Source organism: Heloderma suspectum, chromosome 7 (assembly GCF_057233095.1).
Source record: "Heloderma suspectum isolate Gila_16-S chromosome 7, 16-S_ref, whole genome shotgun sequence".
Classification (NCBI taxonomy): domain Eukaryota; kingdom Metazoa; phylum Chordata; class Lepidosauria; order Squamata; family Helodermatidae; genus Heloderma; species Heloderma suspectum.
The window spans coordinates 6,005,783-6,027,740 of record NC_139464.1 but is presented as its reverse complement, the minus strand read 5'-3'; the positions used below and the strand labels follow the sequence as shown (position 1 = coordinate 6,027,740).

General features: G+C 46.8%; 1 protein-coding gene across 2 annotated transcripts; it reads left to right on the top strand.

The window, feature by feature from the left end:
• The first annotated feature begins 5,685 nt into the window (after positions 1–5,685).
• On the top strand, positions 5,686–20,041 carry UCN3 (urocortin 3). 2 transcript variants are annotated; one of them, XM_084809029.1, is made up of 4 exons: positions 5,686–5,716; positions 7,869–7,993; positions 11,559–11,619; positions 19,184–20,041. In XM_084809029.1, exon 4 carries the CDS (start codon positions 19,202–19,204, stop codon positions 19,691–19,693), a length of 492 nt encoding a protein of 163 aa, XP_084665155.1. In that variant the 5' UTR covers positions 5,686–5,716; positions 7,869–7,993; positions 11,559–11,619; positions 19,184–19,201; the 3' UTR covers positions 19,694–20,041. The 2 variants fall into 2 exon arrangements, with proteins under 2 accessions (XP_084665155.1, XP_084665156.1); XM_084809030.1 differs by lacking the exons at positions 5,686–5,716; positions 7,869–7,993 and having other exon boundaries at positions 11,402–11,619.
• The last annotated feature ends 1,917 nt before the right edge of the window (positions 20,042–21,958 follow it).

Sequence of the window (21,958 nt, the reverse complement as noted above, 5' to 3'; positions counted from 1 at the left end):
CTGCCCCAGAACATAGGAAACTGCCTTACAAGGAGTCAGAGCCTTGTTCCATCTAGCCCAGTATTTGTTATTTATTTTATTTTTATTTATTTACAATATTTATATACCACTCCACATCAAAAGATTTCAGAGCGGTGAACAACAAGGTAAAAGAATCAAACACCAGGTTAAAAGAGTTAAAACATTTTTTTTTTAAAGACAAATCCCAATAAGGTGGGATTTAATAAACCGCGGCTGGTCACTCAAGGACGGCCGCTCGGAATAACAACGTCTTAAGGAGGCTCCGGAAGGAACACAACGTTGGCGCCTGCCTGACCTCTAAAGGCAGGGAATTCCAGTACTGTCGACACCGACTGGCAGCAAGGGCTCTCCAGGGTTTCAGGCAGGATTCTTTCCTCGCCCTACCTGGAGAAGCCAGGGATTGAACCGGGAACCTTCTGCATGCAAAGGAGGGGCCCTGTCACACTGAGCCACAGCCCTTCCCCTTCCATACAGGCCATTTTGCTGGGGGGAGGCAGAGTGGCAGCCAGTTCACTGAAGCTCTGTGAATCAAAGGGCAGGGTGTTCGGCACCCTGCCCCTGTCATAGAATCATAGAAGAGTAGGGTCGGAAGGGGCCTACAAGCCCATCGAGTCCAACCCCCTGCTCAGTGCAGGAATCCAAGTCAGAGCATCCCTGACAGGTGGCTGTCCAGCCTCGTCATGAAGACCTCCAGCGTGGGAGAGCCCCCCGCCTCCCTAGGGAATGGGTTCCGCTGTCGTACTGCTCTAACAGTCAGGAAGTTTTCAGCCGGAATCTGGCTTCCTGGAACTTGAGCCCATTGTTCTGCGTCCTGCATTCTGGGATGATGGAGAAGAGATCCTGGCCTTCCTCTCTGGGACAGCCTTTCAAGTCCTTGAAGGGCGCTACCCTATCTCCCCTCAGTCTTCTCTTCTCAAGGCTAAACAGGCCCAGTTCTTTCAGTCTCTCCTCAAAGGGCTTTGTTTCCAGGGCTTTGTCAACCATCCTCCCCCCGCCCCCCAAGCTTTAAAACAAAACAAAACTCTGCGAGCCTGCACGGTGCCCTGCCAGCTTCTTTTATCCAGCTGGCTGCTGTTGCTGCACTGCAGTTATGGACTGCAGTGTGCGCATCACTCTGCTCACTGCACATGCGTGTACACCCCCCCCCCCCGCCACTAGGATAAGAAATAACATGGCTTCCTTCCTGGAGGGCTCACTCTTCCAAAACCGTAGGCTTTTTTTTTTTCATTTCTTTTTACTTTCAAAGGCACAGCCATTGTGGGCAGGGCAACTGGATCCAACCCTGATCCCTCCCAAAGGGATGAGTCGGAAGAGCACTGGTGAGGGCGCCCAGCTGCCACAGCTCAGTTCTCCCCTCCTCCCATCAGTGTTTCACGCTCTCCCAGCCAAGGGGAAGGGGGGAGCAGCAGCAGCTCACCAGATGGACATGAGGGGAAAAGCCCCCCCCGCCCGCCGCCTATTGTTTTATTTAAGCAGCAGAGCTGCTCAGTGAGTTTAATATTATTTTGCGTCTGTCCCAGGGAGGGGGTGCATTAAAATGTATCCGAATGAATTTAATATTATATTGCATCTCTCTCTAGAACTGGGGGGATCCTCTTGCGACCCCTTGGCTCCACCTCTTGTGACCCCTTGGCTCCACCCTCTACCCCGCAACCCTTAGGGGCCACCACCCACCGCTGCTGAAGCAGCAAGGAGCTCTGCTGGGTTTCAATTCCCACCCCCTGCAAAAATAGCAAATCCTCTACTGGAAAACATGAAAGTGGGGACCGCTCAGTTTGGGCTGAACTTTCAATGGACCAAAAGTTCAGCCCCACTTTACTACAGCTCTACACGATAAGCTAAAAGTATCGCAACATCTTTGGACTCATGTTCTCATCATTAGAACGTAATGAACAATACCCGACACATTTGGGCCATTTTCATCTGGAGGAATTATTCAAGAGCCAGCCATGCTTGGAGAGAGAGTTCTCCCACCAATGGAGCACTAGAAGGAGATGCATCTATCTGAGTGTAGAACAGTTTTCCTTGATGAAAATACTTGAAACTTGGAATTATTCATTACATTATCATTCCATCTAACCGCCTTTGCCTGTTGCATTTTCCCCACTGCTGGCGAGGGCTCCTTTTCTTTCATCTGCCAGAGGTCAATACTGGAAGGAAGCCCGACCCCTTAAGCGTGTGACAGAAAAGGCTGCAGTTGCTCAGTGGTGAAAGGCACTCTGGTCGACAGCTGGCTGGCCACTGGACAGAATGCTGGACTAGATGGACCCTCAATCTGATCCAGCAGGGCTCTTCTTATGTTCTTCAGTTCTGTACATGCTCAAGGACACCTTTGTTATATGCCTGCACATCTGTTTGGGGGAGGTGACTGGTGCAGAGTCGTGGCTAAGAGACTGAGTAACAAATCCGGAAGTCACTGGTTCAAAACTCATATGTGCCATAAATGTACAAGGTGGCCTTAGGCAAGCCGCTCTGTCTCATCCTCAGTCCCAGCCCCCCAGTGGTGGATTACCCCCATCTGCAATGTGGGGGTAATAAGCCTGGCTTACCTTACAGCAGAGGTGGGGAACCTGCAGCCCACAACCTAGTGACATGTAGCACTAATTTCATGCAGCCTGCAGAGATGGGGTGGCAGAGAAAGGAGGGGGAGGAAGGACAGAGAGAGAGAAGGAGGGGGAGAGAGAGAGAGAGAGGATCCTGCATTGCTTCAAATCCTGCACACTTTTGTATCCCAAGAGAATGCAGCCCCTTACAAAAAAAAGTTCTCCACTCCTGCCTAACAAAGTTGCTGTCTGCATTACAAGATAAAGTATGTGAAGCACCTTGTATAATAGGAGTAATACAAATGGAACCTGCAACAGGTTCAGGTGCCCCCTCCGAGGGAAGCCCAGAAGGCAGCACCGAGGGAGAGGGCCCTCTCAGTGGTGCCCCCCCGCCCCGCTGTGGAATGAGCTCCCCAATGAGGTCTGCCTGGCGCCAATATCGTTACCTTTCAGGTGCCAGGTTAAGACCTCTCTCTTCTCCCAAGCATTTGGCAGCACGTGATGAGTTTTAATCGGTCTCGGATGTGTCTTTAGTTATGACCGACTGTTCAAAGTTGTTTTTGGTTATATGTTGTTTGTGAATATTGTCTGTGTGCTTTTATTTCAATGGCTTTCAAACTTTCTATGTTGCATTTTAATGTGTTATCTTCCGTAAACTGCCCAGAGAGCTTCAGCTATGGGGCAGTATAGAAATGTTAATAACAACAACAAAATGTTTAGGCTTCCAGCCAGCCTCCCATGCCCTTTTCCCAAATACTCTATTCCATTCCATTCTCCCCTCCCCAGTTTTCCATTTCCCCTTTACAGCAACTCAGTAGTCAGTTGCCACTCATTTCTCATTGTATAGTTTGGGAGGGTTGTTTCCCCCCGAAAATATCTTTTTGTACCCTGCGGTTCCAACTCACACATGACATGCCTGCGGATACCACCACCCTCTTGTGCATGGATGGTGCCATTTTGGCTACATAAGGAGCAGCCCTCTAAGCTTGTAGATCAGAAATGGATGGAATGATACTGCATGGGTGTGGTTATAAGAGAAGGAGAGGGATCCCTCAAGAGGCTCACATGTTGGGCATGAAGAAAAGAGTTACAATTTTCTGTATTGTTTTATATTTATAAAATTAATTAAAAAAATTTAAAGATAATGAGGTCCGTCTCCTCTTGTTTTCCCCCAGCATCCAGTACTCCCAGTAAAGATAACCACCTCTTCCCCCGCTTTGCAGATGGGTTATCATGTCTCATAAGTAGTTCTCCTAATACCACTGAGGGCATTGTTTGAAAGTGAAGAGTTAGGAATGGCCATTTTAATCTACTGACACATTTGGCCGCATGGAGAAGCCCTTCTCTAAATTGTGTTATTTCACAGTGTGTGACAACGGAGGAGGGTGGGCGGATTTCTTAACCCAGAAACTGATGCACAATAGTTTCCTGAATGTTCATATTGAGAATTCAGATATGAGACCAAGACATTACCTACGGTGAAATTATTCACATTATCCAGCCCAAGGTCAGCATACAGAGTACCTTTTAAACAGCGGTAGTCACACTGCTTAAACACAGCTTAAACGTAGCATTGGACTGCTTAACTCCACCCCCAACAGTACCTGCTCGTGTGCAAGAGTGTCGCAATCTTCTTATGTGAAATGCTGGATGTTATAGGCTTGATCTCGACTTAGCCGTACCTAGAAAAGTCTACTCTAGATATGGCCAGTGGAGGCTGGTGGCTCCAAGGTCAGTGGGGTGGTGCATCCGCTCCAGGTTTCAGTCAGAACCAGTCAGAACTCTAAAGGAGCTCTCCAGGAGTTCTGACCGGTTCTGCCTGAAACCCAAAGTCCATTCACCGCCCCACTGACCTTGGAGCCACTAGCCTCCACTGGATATGGCGAAGTCTGGATCCAGTGCTCTGGAATACATTTAGCCAGAAGGGAAAGGGTTAAACCAACTCCTTACAAAGAAAAAAATCTGTGTAGTGATTAAAACCCCCAGCATCCTTCCCCTCCATTTAGAGCTGTTTTCATTGCAACGTTCCTATTTCACGTCTGTCACAAGTCACAACCTCTCCTTCCCTCATGACAAATTCTGTGGATAGAATTCCCAGAGGAATCTCTTAACAGGCAATTCAGTAAGCTTCAAAGCTGGAAGAAAGTTTTTTCTCGAAACAACAACAAGGCAAATCGTCCAGAATCAGCTAGATGATGAGCAATATTTGAATAACTGAGCTAATGGGGGGTGGGGGGGTAGTGCAAACTAGATTAAAATGAAAAGCAAACTTTTGCTATGCCATGGTTTCCCTCTATGCATTTTAAAAGGCATGATGAGGTGGTTTGTGAAGCTAATACGTAGCATTAATACGTAGCACGTAGCATTCACAGGGTACTTTGCGCATGTTCACGGCACTTGACATATCCGACCTCCTTGTGATCATTACAATAAGTCTATAAGGTAGATGTCAGGGTCACCCTTACGGCCTGGAGCCTCTGAGCAACTCCTTAAGGATCTCTTGCCTCCTTAAGAGTCCCACCTTCCTTCTTTTAAACTTCCCCTTCCCAGTAACATGGGGTTTAGGCTGTCGGCGTGGGGTGACAGACACTCTAGACACTTGGGGTTTAACCCCAACAGTTTACTAGTAGATTTAAAGCAAACAGTCATAACTAAGGGTATTTACACAATAGAGCTGAGTGATACAAAAGGCATTAAAAGAAATAAAACTTGCAAAATGCAAGTTCTTTTACCCTAGCTATCCTAAGACTTTTCTTGTTTGCTTCTTCTTGCTCATTCTTCAGGCTCTGCTCTCACTTCAGGCTCTGGCTGTCTCTCTCTGACTCTTCCTTGCTCTTGCTCTGGCTGCAGCCTGGTCTTTCTGAATCTTACCAGCTCTCTCACTCAGCTCTCTCACTCTCTTTATATACCCTCCTACCCCAAAACTGAAAGTACTGCTTCAAACCTGAAGTAATGAAACTTGAGTGGAGAAATGAAACTGACACTTGGAGTAATGAAACTACTCCTCTCAGGGTTACCCCCTCCCAACAGAAGACTCCAGGCCTCTAAGCCTGACCCCTTTCCCCTCTGCCTCTGTAGGCCTCAAACATTCACAGTAGGTCACTCTGATTTCCACAAGGCCACTTTGGCTGTGACCCTATATACCAGAGGTGGTGAGCTGGATTGGTTCTGGGAACCATTAAATAGTATTTGAATGTATTTGTTTTGTTATTGTTTTAATCAAGTTTCATTTATCGTTGATTGTAAACCGCCTTGAGTGCCATTTCCTTGGTAGAAAGGAAGGGTAGAAATCAAATCAGCAAACCAGATTGCCTCCCAGGACCAATCCAGAGGGCTGGATGAAGTCAGTGGGTGCGACCCTCCCAAGCCCCCCTCAACCCCACCCCATGCCCTGTCCCCTCACAAAATCCAGCCCTCCTTTCTCTTCCTCCGTGCCTCTCTCTGCATGGAGAAAGGCACTCAGCCAGCGCCCAGGGGAGCAGATCCTTCAGGGGCCAGCTGAGTTGCTCTGGCTCTACCCACTGCTCGCTGTCTCATCTGGGCGAAGAGACTCAGCTGCCACCGGAGGAGCTGCTCCTCTAAGTGCTGTCCGAGTTTACAGCCACTGCATCCGCCCCTCATCATCCTGCTTGGGACGGCGGACTCAGCCGACATATCAAGGGGCTGCTCCTTGTGGCGCCAGCTGAGTCCCAAGCTGGCTTTGCTTCTCCCTCCAGCAGCTGGAGTGGGCGAAGCTTTTGGGAGGAGGAGGGGCCTTGCTTGAGGGTTCGTGGGCCAGATGGGCCAGATTTGGCCTGTGGGCCGGAGGTTTCCCAGCCCTGCTATGCACACTTACCCAAGAATGTCATTGAGCTCAATGGTACTTACTGCTGAGTAGACATGCTCTGTAAATTCACTGGAGGAGTGGGATTTAAAATAGGGACAGCCACCCTGATAATTCCATATTCAGTCTCAGTTTCTGTGATACGCCAGCTCCTAAGAAAAGAGGCAACTTGCCCCTAGCTGCTTGTGCTTTCAAGTCCGCCCAAGGGAAGTCCAAAAACACACACAAAACAGCAGTACATAGCACACTACCGAATTTATTAGGATCAGCAGACAATCACAGAATAGCGAGCAGGCAAAGGACAGTGTAGTGGTTAGCATGTTTGGGCTTTGGCTAGAGAGACACCTAAGATTGCATAAGAAAGGGAAAAAGAGGGACACAACATTTATTAGTTATTAACAATTACATTTATATCCCAGCTTTTTTCCTCTTAAGGAACCCAAGGGGGCTTACATGGGCCTCCTCCTCTCCATTTTATCCTCACAACAACCCTATGAGGTAGATTAGGCTGAGAGTCAGTGACTGGCTCAAAGTCACCCAATAAGTTTCATGGCTGAGCGGGGACTAGAACCCAGATCTCCTGAGTCCCAGTCCAACATGCTAACCAACTACACCACACTGGCTCTCATGCCCCCAAAGAGTGTAAGACTACCAGCTCAGGATTTTCCAGGTGTTTCTTTTTCCAGCATTGCAGAGAAACCATTTATCTCAAACTCAACAAGCTCATTCTAGCAGTTTTCATCTCCATCGGGTCTTTTGTAAAGCGAATGGGTCTTAATTGCCCATTCCAGACCAAGCTACCCCAAAATGCTTTGCATTATAACAGGGAACAATATATTACAGTGAAAATTACAGTGAGGACTGCAGTGAAACTCAGAGGGAACCGAGGAGTCTGAGATGGGTGGCAACTGATGTCATTGTCCCCGCTAAACAAAAAGACCCAGGGCTTTGACCCTGTGAGCCCTGACTCCACTACACCGCTGCTGCAAATGCAACCTCCTAAGCAAATGCAATTCATTGTCTTTATTCTGCAGGCCAGAAGGGGCTGTGGCTGAGAGAGAGTGGCTTATGACAGTCCTGCCATGTAGCTGACACTGAATATTGCATGTCACAAAAACCCAGCAGTGCTGTCCAGAGGTGTTAGACCCCTGTTACCGGAGGGGCGGGGGCTATGCTGAGAGAAAGTAGCTTTCTGCAGCCCTGAAATGTAGTCCACGCTGTTAATATTGCAGGTCAGAGGTGGAGTTAGAACTGGTTTGGATTCCTATGAAAAATCCCCCATACCTCTGAGCTTGCAGCAGAGGTCAATCTACTGAAATTGCCCCCTCAGACCTCCTCCCAGGTCTGCATACAGAAGCCTTGTGCTCCACTGACTTTCTCAATGTTCCCCCAAAATGAAAATGAAATAAAATTTGCACATGACGCAAGACCCAAATCAGAGCCAGGATTCCTGATTTTGATGCCAACTATATTTTTTTCAGCCACAGGTTCAGGAAACAGATGCATGCCAGGGAGACACATTTCTCCAAGTGTGGATCCATACACAGCCAAAAGAGCACCATCCATGCACAAGAGGGAGGTATCAGGAGGCTCAGAAAACCCCAAGGTTTGCAGAAGTATTTAAAAATTGTTTAGAAAAAAAGCTTAAAGGGACAGGGGAATAAAAGCAGCATCCTGAGGACTGAGAATGCTCAATGGCCATGGAATGCTGGATGGCTGTTGAGGGAGGGTGGGGGAACCAGGAAGGGAAATGGAATGGAGAACCCTGGAAGAAGGCATGGCTGACTGGCTGGCTGGGACCCTGAATAGGGGCACTCCACACTGCAACTCATGCAGGACAGAATGTTGAGCTTTGGGAATGCCACATTGTCTCTTCAAGCTTGGATTTGGGGGAGGAAGGTGCTTCTAGTAACAGATGCATGCAGAACCATGCAAGGACAGATGGATGGATGGATGGATGGATGATAGACAGACAGACAGACAGACAGAGGTCATCATTGCAGTCTGCAGCTAGTTCTCACAGATCCAAGAAGTAATGGCATTCTAATGACTTTCATCAGCACATTGCTATAATTCTATCTTACCACATCCAGAAGTTCATTACTCATTGATGTGGTTCACACGTAACGAGAAGCCACCATGGGTGAATTTCCTCAACAGGGTTTCTCATGCAGCAGCCACCATTTTGAAGCTGTGCAAACCCAGCAAGGGTAAGTTGGTGGGGTGACTGACAAGCCACCCAGAACCCATGGGCTGTTTTAGGGTTGCCAATGGCTTGTCAACCACCCCAACAACCCACCCTTGCTGGGTTCACATGTAACAAGAAGCTACAGCACCCCCTGCCACACCCCAAATATTCAAAATGGTGGCTGCCACTGCAACGAAAAGCCCGGCAGGAAAATTAATCCACGGTGGCTTCGCATTATGTCCAAACTGGGTCATTGTATGAAACAGTGCTATCTGACACCGATTGGCAGTAAATGTACAGCAGATAAAAGAAGGTACTTATTCACACCATGATACACAACCTTAATTTAAGGAATTTGCCACTGTAATAGGTGCAGAAGCGCACCAACATAGATGGCTTTCAAAGGGGGCTAGACAAATTTATGGAGGAGGAGAGGTCTATCAATGGCTACAAGTCATGAGGACTAGCTGAACCTCCAGTTCTAGAGGCAACATGCCTCTGAATACCAATTGCTGGGAGGAAAACAGCAGGAGGGGCCTTTTCATTGCCCTGGTATATTGCTTGTGGGCTTCCAGCAGGCTTAAGAACATAAAAGCCATGCTGGATCAGACCAAGGTCCATCTGGGGGGAAACCTACAAGTAGGGCATGAATATAACAGCAGCCTCCCAATCTTGTTCCCCAGCAACTTGTGTACACAGGCATACTGCCTCTGATACAGGGGGTAGCATAGAGCCATCAGGACTAGTAGCCTGCATTGAGCAGGGGGTTGGACTCAATGGCCTTGTAGGCCCCTTCCAACCCTACTATTCTATGATTCTGTGATTCTAGCCACTGATAGCCTTCTCATCCATGAATTTGTCTAATCCTCTTTTAAAGCCATCTAAAGTGGTGGCCATCACTACATCTTGTGGAAATGAATTCCATAGTTTAACTATGCGCTGTGTGAAGACGTCCTTCCTTTTATCTGTCCTGAATCTCCTAAGAACATAAGTACATCAGAAGAGCCCTGCTGGATCAGACCCAGGGTCCATCTAGTCCACCATTCTGTTCACACAGTGGCCAACCAGCTGTCGACCAGGAACCCACGAGCAGGACATGAGCACCACAGCACCCTCCTGCCCATGTTCCCCAGCAACTGGTGTACACAGGCTCACTGCCTCTGATACTGGAGGTAGCACATAGCCATCAAGACTAGTAGCCACTGATAGCCATTTCCTCCAGGAATTTGTCTAACCACCTTTTAAAGCCATCCGAACTGGTGGCTATTACTACAGCCCGTGGTAGCAAATTCCATAGTTTAACGATGCGTTGTGTGAAGAAGTACTTCCTTTTATCTGTCCTGAATTTCCCACCAATCATCTTCATGGGATGACCTCAGATTCTAGTATTATGAGAGAGGGAGAAAAATGTCTCCCTATCCACTTTCTACACACCATGCATAATTTTGTAGACCTCTGTAATTTTGTAGACCTCATCTCTCCCCTTACCCTCCTTTTTGCCAAGCTAAACAATCCCAGCTGTTGTAACCTTCTCTCATCGGGGAGATGCTCCAGCCCCTTGATCATTTCAGTTGCCCTTTTCTGCACTTTTTCCAGCTCTGCAATATCTTCTTTTAGGTGTGGTGATCAGAACTGGACACACTATTCCAAGTGTGGCCGCACCATAGATTTGTATAGGGGCAGTATGATATTGGCAGTTTTATTCTCAATTCCATTTCTAATTATGCCTAACATGGAGTTTGCCTTTTTTGTACCACAGCCACACACTGGGTTGACATTTACGTCAAGCTGTCCACCACAACCCAAAGACCTCTTTCTTTGTTGGTCACTGCTAGCTCATTATCCCATGAATCTGAATCTCACACCAATCAGCTTCATGGGATGATTCCAGGTTCTAGGAGAGAGAGAGAGAGAGAGAGAGAGAGAACCCTTATCCACTTTCTGCACAGCATACATAATTTTGTACAACTCTATCACATCTCCCCTTATTTGCCTTTTTTTCTAAGCTAAACAGCCCCAGATGTTGCAACCTTTCCTCATGGGGGAGTTGCTCCAGACCCTTAATCATTTTAGTTGCCCTTTTCTTCATCTTCTCCACCTCTACAGTTTTATCCTTTTTGAATTGCCGTGACCAGAACTGTACACAGTATTCCATGTGTAGCCACACCACAGATTTGTATAAGAGCCTTTGGCTGGTCGTCGTGGGAAACGGATTGTTCGACTAGACTGACCTTTGGTCTGATCCAGCAGGGCTCTTCTTATGTCCTTGTCTCCTTTGGTCAGTCCTGAATATGCTGCCAATCAATCTCACTGGGTGACCCTGAGTTTTTTTTAGGATTATGACAACGGGAGGGAGAATCCCACCATTCACTTTCCCCCATGCCGGTCATAAATTTAGTAACTTTATGTCACCTTCCCTGCCCCAAGCTAAACAAATCTCCAGACACTTTTGCCTTTCTTCATAGAAAAAAGGCGCTTCCTTGATCATTTGTGGACCTTTCTGAGATCTACAACATAATGGATGAGGATATATGGTAGACAGACAGACAGACAGAAATATATAAACGAGGGCCCAATTTTTTAGGCTAACAATGTCTTCTGGTTCAAAGGCCATTGATGTAAATGGTTCCAAATGCAATCCCACACACACACCCAAAAATGGGGGGCATCTCTGTTCTGTGACGTTACCAGTCCATCTGATTTCATTCAAATGAAATCATGTCCTAATAAAATCCCTATCTCTTTGGTTTTGCACTTTAAACCCCGTGATCATTTCCTCTCCCCACCCCCCACCCCCAATATATACAGGAGAGGTCTTGTGGGGAGGAGGAGGAGAGGAGAGGAGGTGTTTCCATAGAGAGAATTTAAAAAAAAAAACAACCAGCCCCGTATTGCCAGTTTCTTTAACAACAATCAAAAGCAAGCAAGACGAAGTGAAGTCCAGGTTAATGTGCCTGATGCCTCTCTTCTTATCCTGAGATAGCTGCTTTGCAACACTGACTGAAACGAGATCTTGCGCTCCTGGCTACACAGCAGAAGCACAGGTAAGTGGATACTGTTAGCCTGATTTTTAGGGGAAAGTACGGATGGAGTTTGCTTGCAAAAAAAAATTAGAAGTCTGAATATTTCAGCATCCCCTGCAGGTAACGGAGGTTCCAGGCAGGTAAAAGAAGACATAGATGTTGTTAATGGAGGGGAATCTAAGTCAGAGTATTAAAAGAACTAAAATTGCCTTCTCTGGTCTGTGGAGTTGAAAAACAGTTCCATACACACATCTTGGAAATTGGATGTAATTTGCAAATTGGGACTTTGATTCATCATCCTCATCTGAAGTGGAAGATGAAATGTACCAGGAGGAACAGCGGGGAGTTTCAAAGATGACCAAGGCCCCAGAAATGGCAATGAGATGAAAGTTGCTTACCAAAAAGAAGGTTTCAGGATTGTTTTGATCATAGTCAGAAGATGGGGAGGGGGCGGTGAAACAATGATCACAGTCTCAGGATAGGATAAGCAACAGCTGCTGAAATGACAGGCAGGATAGTTTAGGTTAAAGGGTAGATGTGGCCAGGCAGGGGTGGGGGGGAACCTTAAACACAGTTCAGTGGGACCCTCTCCTGCCCAAAACCCACTTAAAAGAATGGCATGTAAGCTTCCTGCTAAATAGTGCTCTGTCGATGTGCAAGCAATTCAGTAATGGAATAAATGATGGGAAAGGGAGGCTGTTTATTCTCCTTCCTTGGAGCTCAGCTTCACCCACCCTGGTGCTCTCCAGATGTGTTGGAATACAACTCCCAGCATCCCCCAACCAACACATCTGGAGGGCATCAGGCTTAGGGAGGCTGTTGTAGCTGTGCAAAGCACTGGGATACTTTCAGTATAGGAGATGAACGATACATTCTAAAATGATTCTGTGGGTTCCTTACATGTGTTGCAGACAGTTGAAGGTGGAATGACAGACTAGCATAATTTTCTCACGGGGCACCCATGCCTTTTTATGGCCCCGCGGTCATCTCCAGCCAAACAGGTTATGCAATGTAAAGCTGCGTGGCAAAACCTTGCACACAGAGACGATAGTGGGATGTGCATGCTGCAGTGTCACTTGTCTACCACCTTTAGAAGGAACAAAACACTACCTCTCGACAGCCTCCAGCCAAAACCCTGCACAACCTGTTTGCCAGATGGTTTTTGCAAAACCAGTCAAATGTTTGAAGAGGGCAGGGAGGCAACTCAGGGAGAACATGCTACAGAGTGATGAAACTGATGCGGAACTAGGAGAAAGTGGATGAAGGCAACTTTTTCTCCCTCTCCCAAAACACTAGAACTCAAGGGTCACTGTGGAAGTCTGTTGCAGCAATGCAGCAAGGAGCCTTGTGATACCTTAAAGGCTAATCATTTTATTCTGGCATAAGCCAGCCTTCCCCAACCTGCTGCCCTCCAGATGTGTTGGACTGCATGTTCCATCATTCCCACAACCTTGAGGAAGGCTGGCATAAGCTTTCACAGACAAGAGTCCATTTCATCAGATGCAGGATGCCAAGAGAAGATGCCGCTTTATGCATCTGATGAAGTGGACTCTAGTCCGTGACAGCCTGTGGCATTAAAACACACACATGTTAGTCCTAAAGGTGCCACAAAGCTCTTGGTCCCACCCCACCCCCATGGAACTGATTTAAGAGTAGATTCACGACTGAGCAGAGAAAGTCCTTCTCTGCTCAGTCCATTATATCAGCCAGTGGAACTCACTGTCACAAGATGAGGGGATAACCACAGACTCAGATGGCTTTCAAGGCAGATTAGACAAATTGAGGGTGAAGAAATTAACATAAGCACATCAGAAGAGCCACACTGGATCAGACCAAGGGTCCATGTAGTCCAGCATTCTGTTCACACAGCAGCCAACCAGCTGCCCACAGCAAATCCACAAGCAGGACATGAGGACAACAGCACTTTCCTGCCCATGTTCCCCAGCAACTGGTGTACATAAGCATACTGTCCCTAATACTGGCAATAGCAATAGTTATTAGTCATGGTAGCTAAATGGAACCTCCATGATCAAAGATAGTGTACCTTGGGATGTTAGTTGCTGAAAATGAGCTGAAGGCAACTGGCAGAAACAGGATCCAAGGCTGGACGTATTCTTGATCTGAAACAGCAGGACTCTTCTTATGTTCTTAGGCATTAGATCCCCAAGGTATTTTGCCTCTAGATAAGTTGTTGTTGTTGTTGTTGTGGTTTTAATAATGAAAATGCATCAAGCCGTCTACATATCAGGAAAAGAGAACCCATCAATTTTGAATACCAGTCGAGGCAGCGTTTTTCTTGTGTCTGTTTCTTGTGAACTGTTGGGGCAAACAAAAGAAATAAGTAAATGTACCATTCAAGCAACAATGCTTCCATCATATTGATCAACTCTCTTTAGAACAATTGTCTGTCTGTCTCCAGCTCTACTGATAGCAAACTTGGAGTGTTTTTCCCCTTTTTCCTTATGCTTTTATGTTTCTGCCATTTATTGGACCAATGTTAATATCCAAATATGGCTGGTGGGGGAGAGAGAATAGCCAAACAAGTGCTGGAGTGTATATGTTTTCTTTCAGATGAGGAAATGGTAACATTCACAACTCCAAAAGGAAGGAGAAAATGGGGGTGGGCAGGGAGAATCCAGGCTGAGTGGAGAGCTGATGAGAATCTAGACGCCTCGGACACACCTCGAATGTTTCGTCGAGGGAGAAGTTCAGACAGTGGCATAATTAAGGACGACGGCTTGCGATCATGAGCAATGTAACTGCTGTAATAGAAACCTTGTGTGGTTAATCACTTATATTTGCATTGCTAGGTTCAAACGACACAAAGTCTGCTGGATAGAAAATAGAGAGAAATGGAGGCAAATAGTGGCACAGACCCAGCCAGCTTATGTGCCATGCGCCATGCGCCATGTAGCAAAGCAGGTCATCAAATTACAGAATTTTAGAGTTCAAAGTCATCTAGTCCACCCTCCTGCTGAGAGCCCAGCTCAAGTGAAATTTAAAGCAACATGAACCAATGGTCTGAACTTGGTGTATTTATTTTATTTATTAGATTTGATATCCCACCTTTCTTCCAAGTTGTTCGAGGCGGGGTACACAGATCTCTCCCCGCTTCCATTTTATCCTCACCACAGCCCAGTGGAGGCTGGTGCCTCCGATGAGAGCGGGGCAGTGCATCCGCTCTGGGTTTCAGTCAGAACCAGTCAGAAGCACCTCGGGGAGCTCCTTTAGAGTCCTGACTGGTTCTGACTGAAATGTGGAGCAGATTCCCCGCCCCACTGACATCTGAGCCACCAGCCTCCACTGCAACAGCCCCATATGTTGTGGCTAATAGTGGTCCAGCTCTCATGACCACAGAGGTGAAATAAGCCACAGGGGCTTCCCCCCTTCCATGCCTTTCATTCCAGCTGCACAGAGCACAGTAGACCAAACATCACGCAATGACCAGCTTCGCGTGATCACGGAGGGGAAATAAGCCATGGTGGCTGATTCCCCCACCCCACCACAGCTGCTGGTTGCATGCTGGGGGCGGGGTAGCATTAGCTTGTCGCGTCATAAGAACCCACTCAGGGTGGCTTGTTGCCATGGTTAGCAAGCCACCCGAGAACCCTAAAACAGCCCATGGGCTCTGGGTGGCTTGCTAACCGCGATAATTATGCTAATAATCATTAATTATAATTACGCATGGGGGGAGAAATAAGCCACCGTGGCTTATTTCCCCTCCATGATTGTGCGAACCCGATCAGTGTGGGATATTAGGTCTACTATACATTTGGAATGAAAGGAGTGGAAAGGGGAAAGTGCCTTCAAAGGGAGAAATACTATTAATATTCTTTCTTTCTTTTTAAGCCTGCAAAGGTATTCACAGAGACTTTATCTCATTCACTGCTAATGAGATGGGTTTTTCTTATTCCAGGTTGTGGTTTTTTAAATGAGGTAAACCGAGACTGGGAGGGAGTAATACTTTAGAGACACCACAATATGCAGTCTCTGCACCTCAAAAGGAATATTGTTGAGCTGGAGAAGGTGTAGAAAAAAGTAACCACAATGATCAAGGGGCTGGAGCACCCCCCCCCCCGAGGATGGGTTACAGTGTTGTGGGGTGGGGGGGATGAGCTGATGAAAAAAGTCAAGTATGGGGGACATAGGAGATACATACATTTAAAGGCACAATCCTATGCATGTTTGGACAGAAAAAAAGGCCTACAACTCCCATCATGCCCCAGCCAGCCATGCTCTCTCCAGTGGCTGGGGACTGCTGAGAGCTGTAGGTCTTTTTCTGTCTAAACATGCATAGGATTGCGCCTTGAGGATGATATGGAGTGAGCATAATATTAGAACCTGGGGTCATCCAGTGAAGCTAAATGGTGGGAGATTCAGGACGGACAAAAGGGTGTCTTCATACTGCACATAATTAAATTGTGACAATTGCTACCATACGACTTAAGGATGGCCAGCAACTTGGGTGGCGTTAAAAGGGATGAGACAAATTCATGAAGGATAGGATTACCAATGGCTGCTAGTCATGATGGCTACCTATTATCTCCAGTATCAGATAGGAATGGAGGAGACATTTGTTCAGTTTGCATTTTAACATGAGTTTATCTAATTTCACACTTTCAAACAAATCCACAAATAGACATTTGATACCCTTCTAAAGTTGCAGTTCGAATTTTGCAGTGGCGTCTTCTGATCAAAAAAAGGAATACAAAAATGTATATATTCAGGAAAAACGCACAGAAATGTGTGTATTAGGGGGAGATAACATTCCAAAGAGCATATTAGGAAAATTGCTTGCAAAAAATGTGCATATTTCAGTTATGAATCAAAATATCTCAAGGCAAGAGCTGCCTGTAATGACCAAGGATCAGAATTGCTGATAGACCCATTCAGTTGACAAAAACATTCTAAAAGAGGTTAAAAGTGGTCTGAGTGAGGCTTCACTTCCCATGATACGCACGCACAGACTTCTTTTGGTCCATCTTCACCTCTGCCTAAACAGTTTTGCAGATTTCTGAAACAATTCGAACACCTATGCAACCTGTTTGTCAGAAGTAAAAGTAGAATCAGTCGGTTCACAGAATGACCCTTCTTCCAAACTGCTATCTTGGAAATATTTTTTTTTAAATCCCCAGCTACAGACATCTCCAAGACACCCACCTTTCAGACTATCCAGGAGCGATTTGTCAGGGAGACCTTGCAGAGAAGCCGAAGGGCTTGTAACCTGAATTAGTGCAACATTTCATTGCAGTTCTGTCATGGAGCTCTCTGCAATTAAGGCGGTAGAACACTTATTAAGGAGGGGCAGAACAATTCTAGCCCCTTCCAGATTCCAGCTGAGGAGGTTACGATGGACTAACCTCCTCCACCAGCAGAGAGGTGCTCTCCCAGCTGGTGACAGGTCTGCCCCCAGTACACCTGCAGAAATCTTCCCAACCATTGTGGTACAGCCAGCTGTGCTCCCAAGTAGAGCACAGGCATTACAGTCAGATGTGTCCCCAACTGCAGTAGGAGCCTGCAAGGAGTGTTCTGGGGTTGTGTCCACCAGATCTAAGTCCCGCTTGCTCCCCTGAAATGGCCCCAAATTTGGCACGGAACCTACACCAACCAGGCGCTAGTCTCCCCTTCTGTTGAAACAAATAGGAGGTTAAAAAAAAAATCCAAAATTTTTGGACTACAAAAAAGAAACACAAAGCATGCATAACCCTGTATTAGCCCCAGGCCTGTAACCAAGTCACCTATAGTTTTAGAGGAGCCCAGAGATCCAGAATGCTTGGCTTAGGTTCGTTATAAGTGCAATTTCCTTGCTAGTAGGACTCTGAGCATGTGAGATGAGTCAGAGGTCGATAGCACGGCCTCAGCACATTCCAGGCTAATGAAGGCTAGTATCTTATCAGGGCCTAGGATGCGCCTGAGAAGTGAGGCTCTGTTTATGCCGTGTTACAGGGGGCTGTGCTGGGAAAGTTCTGATTGTTTTCCCTCTGAACAAGTACTGTTAGCCTATGCTGGGAAAGTTGCAGATGAACGCTAATTAACGCTTGCTTCTGTCATGCTGCCTCACTGCTGACATGTATGGTATAAAACCCATTGTACCCCATGGCTCTGGGTTCAGAGAAGCTGTCTGATCCAGCCATTGGGTACGCCTGTGTGCTGCAAGTACTCAATAAAGGCTCCTTGTAAGCAAACCTGGGTCTGGCTTATCATTATTTTGGCACCTCCAAACCTTAGCAGCCCACGGCCAGGGCATACAAACCCTCACCCACCCATCCTGGCTGACTGATTGCCTGCCACTTAACACATACACACCACTGCTGTTGTAAGGACTACTGAGATAAAAGCAGGCAGACACTTAAAATTCACTATCATTAACGCAAATGATGGTTTTCTTAACGGCTCACTGATCTACCTTGCTGTGCTTAACAATAGCCACTAGGTGGAGCCAGTACACCGTGACAATTGTTAATAGACTGCCCAGCAAAGGAACGTTTTCCCAAAATCAGGAACACTTAAGAACATTTCATTCCTCCTCCAGATTTTCTGTTATCGAAGGCCACAACTACTTCCCATTAACACAATAATGGATCCACTTAAATGGAAGATTTGCTGCCCTGTTAGACGGCAGTAAGGATTTTAAAAATATGTTTTTAGGTGTTATTCTGTGTTGTGATGAGTATTATTTTATATTTTTGGCAGCTGTACAATGAAATGGACTGGTAATGGACCTATGACAGTGCATCTCATTGGTGCCCATGCATTTGCGTCTCTGTGTGGAATCATATTTATTTATTTATTATATTTCTATACCTCCTGTGGCGTTCCTGCCTTCTCCTAGTGAGAAGAGAACACCCCTTCTCTAAGGCCTTTCTCACCCCAAGCTGGAAGCATTTTCGCCACACTCAATCACGCTGCCACCAGGACCTTTAAGGCTCAGGTCCAACTCACACTCAGCCCTCTATCTGCAAGGACACACTTGTTTATATTTTCACCTGTACTGTTTCCTTTATTACATTCCCCTTTTACGTAGCCAAGAGCAGAAGGTGTAGGATTTGTATAAGCAAATACACTTTTATTACTTACAGCAATAAGTTGCTGAACAGTAAATAGTGAATAAGTAACCCTTAATGGTTCATGTATGTTCTCTCATACACAATACTCCAGATCACACTCTCAATCACTTCACAAATCACCACAGACCTCCCTCTCTCCCTCTCTCTGCTCTCAGTGCTAAAATCCTATATCCCTATCAAATCATACCTCTGTCTCTATCTGACTCTCTCAAGCAAAGCACAGCGTTTATATAACACACACTCCATCCCACCTTCACTCACTCAGCCAAACATCACGGATGTGCAAATCCACCATTCCTCCTGCCACTCATCCTACTCTCACCCTAGAGATGCTCAGCATCAACGTAGACTTATAACAGGAATGCATGATTATGCTCACAGATTCATATATGCAGACGTGTAACATCACACCGCCCCACAGACGAAGCTCTCTGGGCAGTTCACAGAAATCACCCCCTTTCCATTTGTGCTGGGTCTACCCATAGCACCAAACTGATACACCTTCTCTCCTTCTCTAGTGGCACAGGGCGGAAGGGATGACCATGACGCACCCCAGACTCCTCATCCTCCTCCTGATCCTGTTTGCATCTAGGACGGGCCGATCCCTTAAGCTCTACAAGGCCGAATCCATCCTCAGCTGCATCGACGCTGCTCTCTCAGGGGCCAAGATGGGCCTCTCGGGCGAGAATTCCCCCCTGGAAAAGCGGAGCTTCAAGTTCCCCTCAGGGGCTGAGGGCACCTCCTCCAAGGGTGATGAAGAGGAAGCCAGGGCAGAGGAGGAGGAGAAGGAGAAGGAGAAAAGGACGTTCCCCGTGGTCACCCGCTATAAATACGTTACCCAGGCGCAGGCGAAGGGGAAGGCGTACCAAGACCAAGCCAAAAGCGACCGGCGCACTAAGTTTACTCTCTCCCTTGACGTCCCAACCAACATCATGAACATCCTTTTTAACATCGCCAAGGCCAAGAACCTACGGGCCAAGGCAGCCGCCAATGCCCAGCTCATGGCTCAAATTGGCCGGAGAAAGTGATGAGGGTGGGTGAGGGAGGGAGGGAATGAAGCTAAAACTGAGGCAGGGCTGGGCAGCCACAAAGAGAGGAGATGTTGCTTTTGGCCTTCCCTTCCTCAAATCCCTTCCGGAGAAAGAACTGTCCGCTGTACTATATTATATAAGTGCTGTATATTTTCCAGCCTTTAAAGCTATTTAACATTCGTACTTCTGTCTTTCCTTTTTCCTCTCAGTCCCCCCCCCCCCTTCAGAGGAACCTGTGCTAAGTAGAACTCGTATCTGGGATTCTTACAAAAAATGAGGAGGGGGGGAAGGTTGTTCGCTTTATATGACCCAGGCCCCAATTAAAGCAAATTCTCTTGAGTTTCTAATTCTTTTTATTATTATTTTTCCTTTTCATTCAACTGGACTGCCAGGACTACATCCACCATATTTGCCTCAGCCAACCCTAGTTAGAAAATGTATGAGGACATTTTTCTAAGAGGTTTGCAAGGCGTAGACTAGGGAAGAAGAAGAGTCTCACATGGCTCACATTTTGACAAAAACTAAGAGTTCTGTGCTTCCCAAATGGATATGCAAAGCGGAACGTAGTTTTCCTTCAGTACTCACACTATTCAGCACTTTGCGATGGAGTTCATAGAATCATAGGAGAGTAGGGTCGGAAGGGGCCTACAAGGCCATCGAGTCCAGCCCCCTGCTCAGTGCAGGAATCCAAGTCAGAGCATCCCTGACAGATGGCTGGCCAGCCTCGTCTTGAATGCCTCCAGCGTGGGAGAGCCCGCCACCTCCCTAGGTCATTGGTTCCATGTTCATATTGCTATAACCGTCAGGACGTTTTTCCTGATGTTCAGCCGGAATCTGGCTTCCTGTAGCTGGAGCCCATTCTTCCGTGTCCTGCACTCTGGGATGATGGAGAAGAGATCCTGGCCCTCCTCTCTGCAACAACCTTTCAAGTACTTGAAAAGCGCTATCATATCTCCCCTCAGTCTTCTCTTCTCAAGTCTAAACATGCCCAGTTCTTTCAGTCTCTAAGAACTGGGCATGTTTAGCCTTGAGAAGATAAGATTTTATTTTCATTTATTCATTCACCAAACCTCTACACCGCCCAACAGTCGAAGCTCCCCAGGCGGTCCACAACAACCAAGGGTGTAGTCCCATGGGGATGCTTACGGCTTTGGATGGCCATAAGCCTCCAAGTTTGGAGGCCTACAGCCATCCCCATGGGACTGCACCCTCAACCGCTGCGAACCACCCAGAGAGCCCTGACCACCGGGTGGCACAGAAATTCAACAAATAAACAAATAAAAATAAATAGTGAGGTCAGGGGAAAATGAAATGCAGAACATAATAATTTCATTATTACTAGGTTTTAGTTATGTTATTTTAATGCAACTATCGCTGTCTGTAGTTTCTACATTTTATTTTCCCCTAACTTCACTGTTTAGCCCCCCCACACACACCATATGTACATGTACACCTGCAAAATGCATGCAAAAATGCATATATTTGTGGAAAAAAACATAAAAGCAGCATTATATTAAGGAGAACTACTTGGAAAAATGTGTATACTAAATAAACACAAAATTGCGTTAAAAGGTGTATACTCTGGAAAATGCACACAACAAATGCCTATGAGTTTTCATGCAGATTGGGGGTGGGGGGGGAGTCACAAACTGATGTGGAAGCAGGACAGAACAAACTGAGGATTGAAAAATTGGAAAGTGAAAGAAACCAGAATCAACAGATTCATCCATCCTTCGCCTAGACCAAGGGTGGTCAACTTGCGGCCCTCCAGAAGTGTTGACCTACAACTCCCATCAGCCCTAGCAAGTATAGCCAATGGTGAGGGGATTTGTAGGCCACAGCATCTGGAGGGCCACAAGTTGAGCACCGCTGGTCTAGACAGATCTCTGGAGATCTTCCTGTCCTGTTTGTAGTCTGTGACAGACATAAGTCCAAGGGCCTCCAACTGAGGTGCCCCCCAAGCTGTTTCCCCCCTCTGCAAGTGAATAGATTCTTCCATTCGTTTGTATGGGGGGGGGGAGTCCTCCCTGCCAAAAAAAAAGTGGCTTGGAGGTGAAGTTCACAACCCCCCACCAAGGACCCGTGAGGAAACAGGGTCCTTGATGGGGGGTGACCTTGAGCCGATTTCTCACAGGGGGCTTTTCCTTTCCCTATTTAAGCCAATGGACCAGTTTTTCCAATAGCTTAAATGGGGGGGGGGGGTAAAAAGTACTCCCTGTCAAAAAATGGCTGGGGGTGAGGCCAACGGTCCATGGTGGGGGA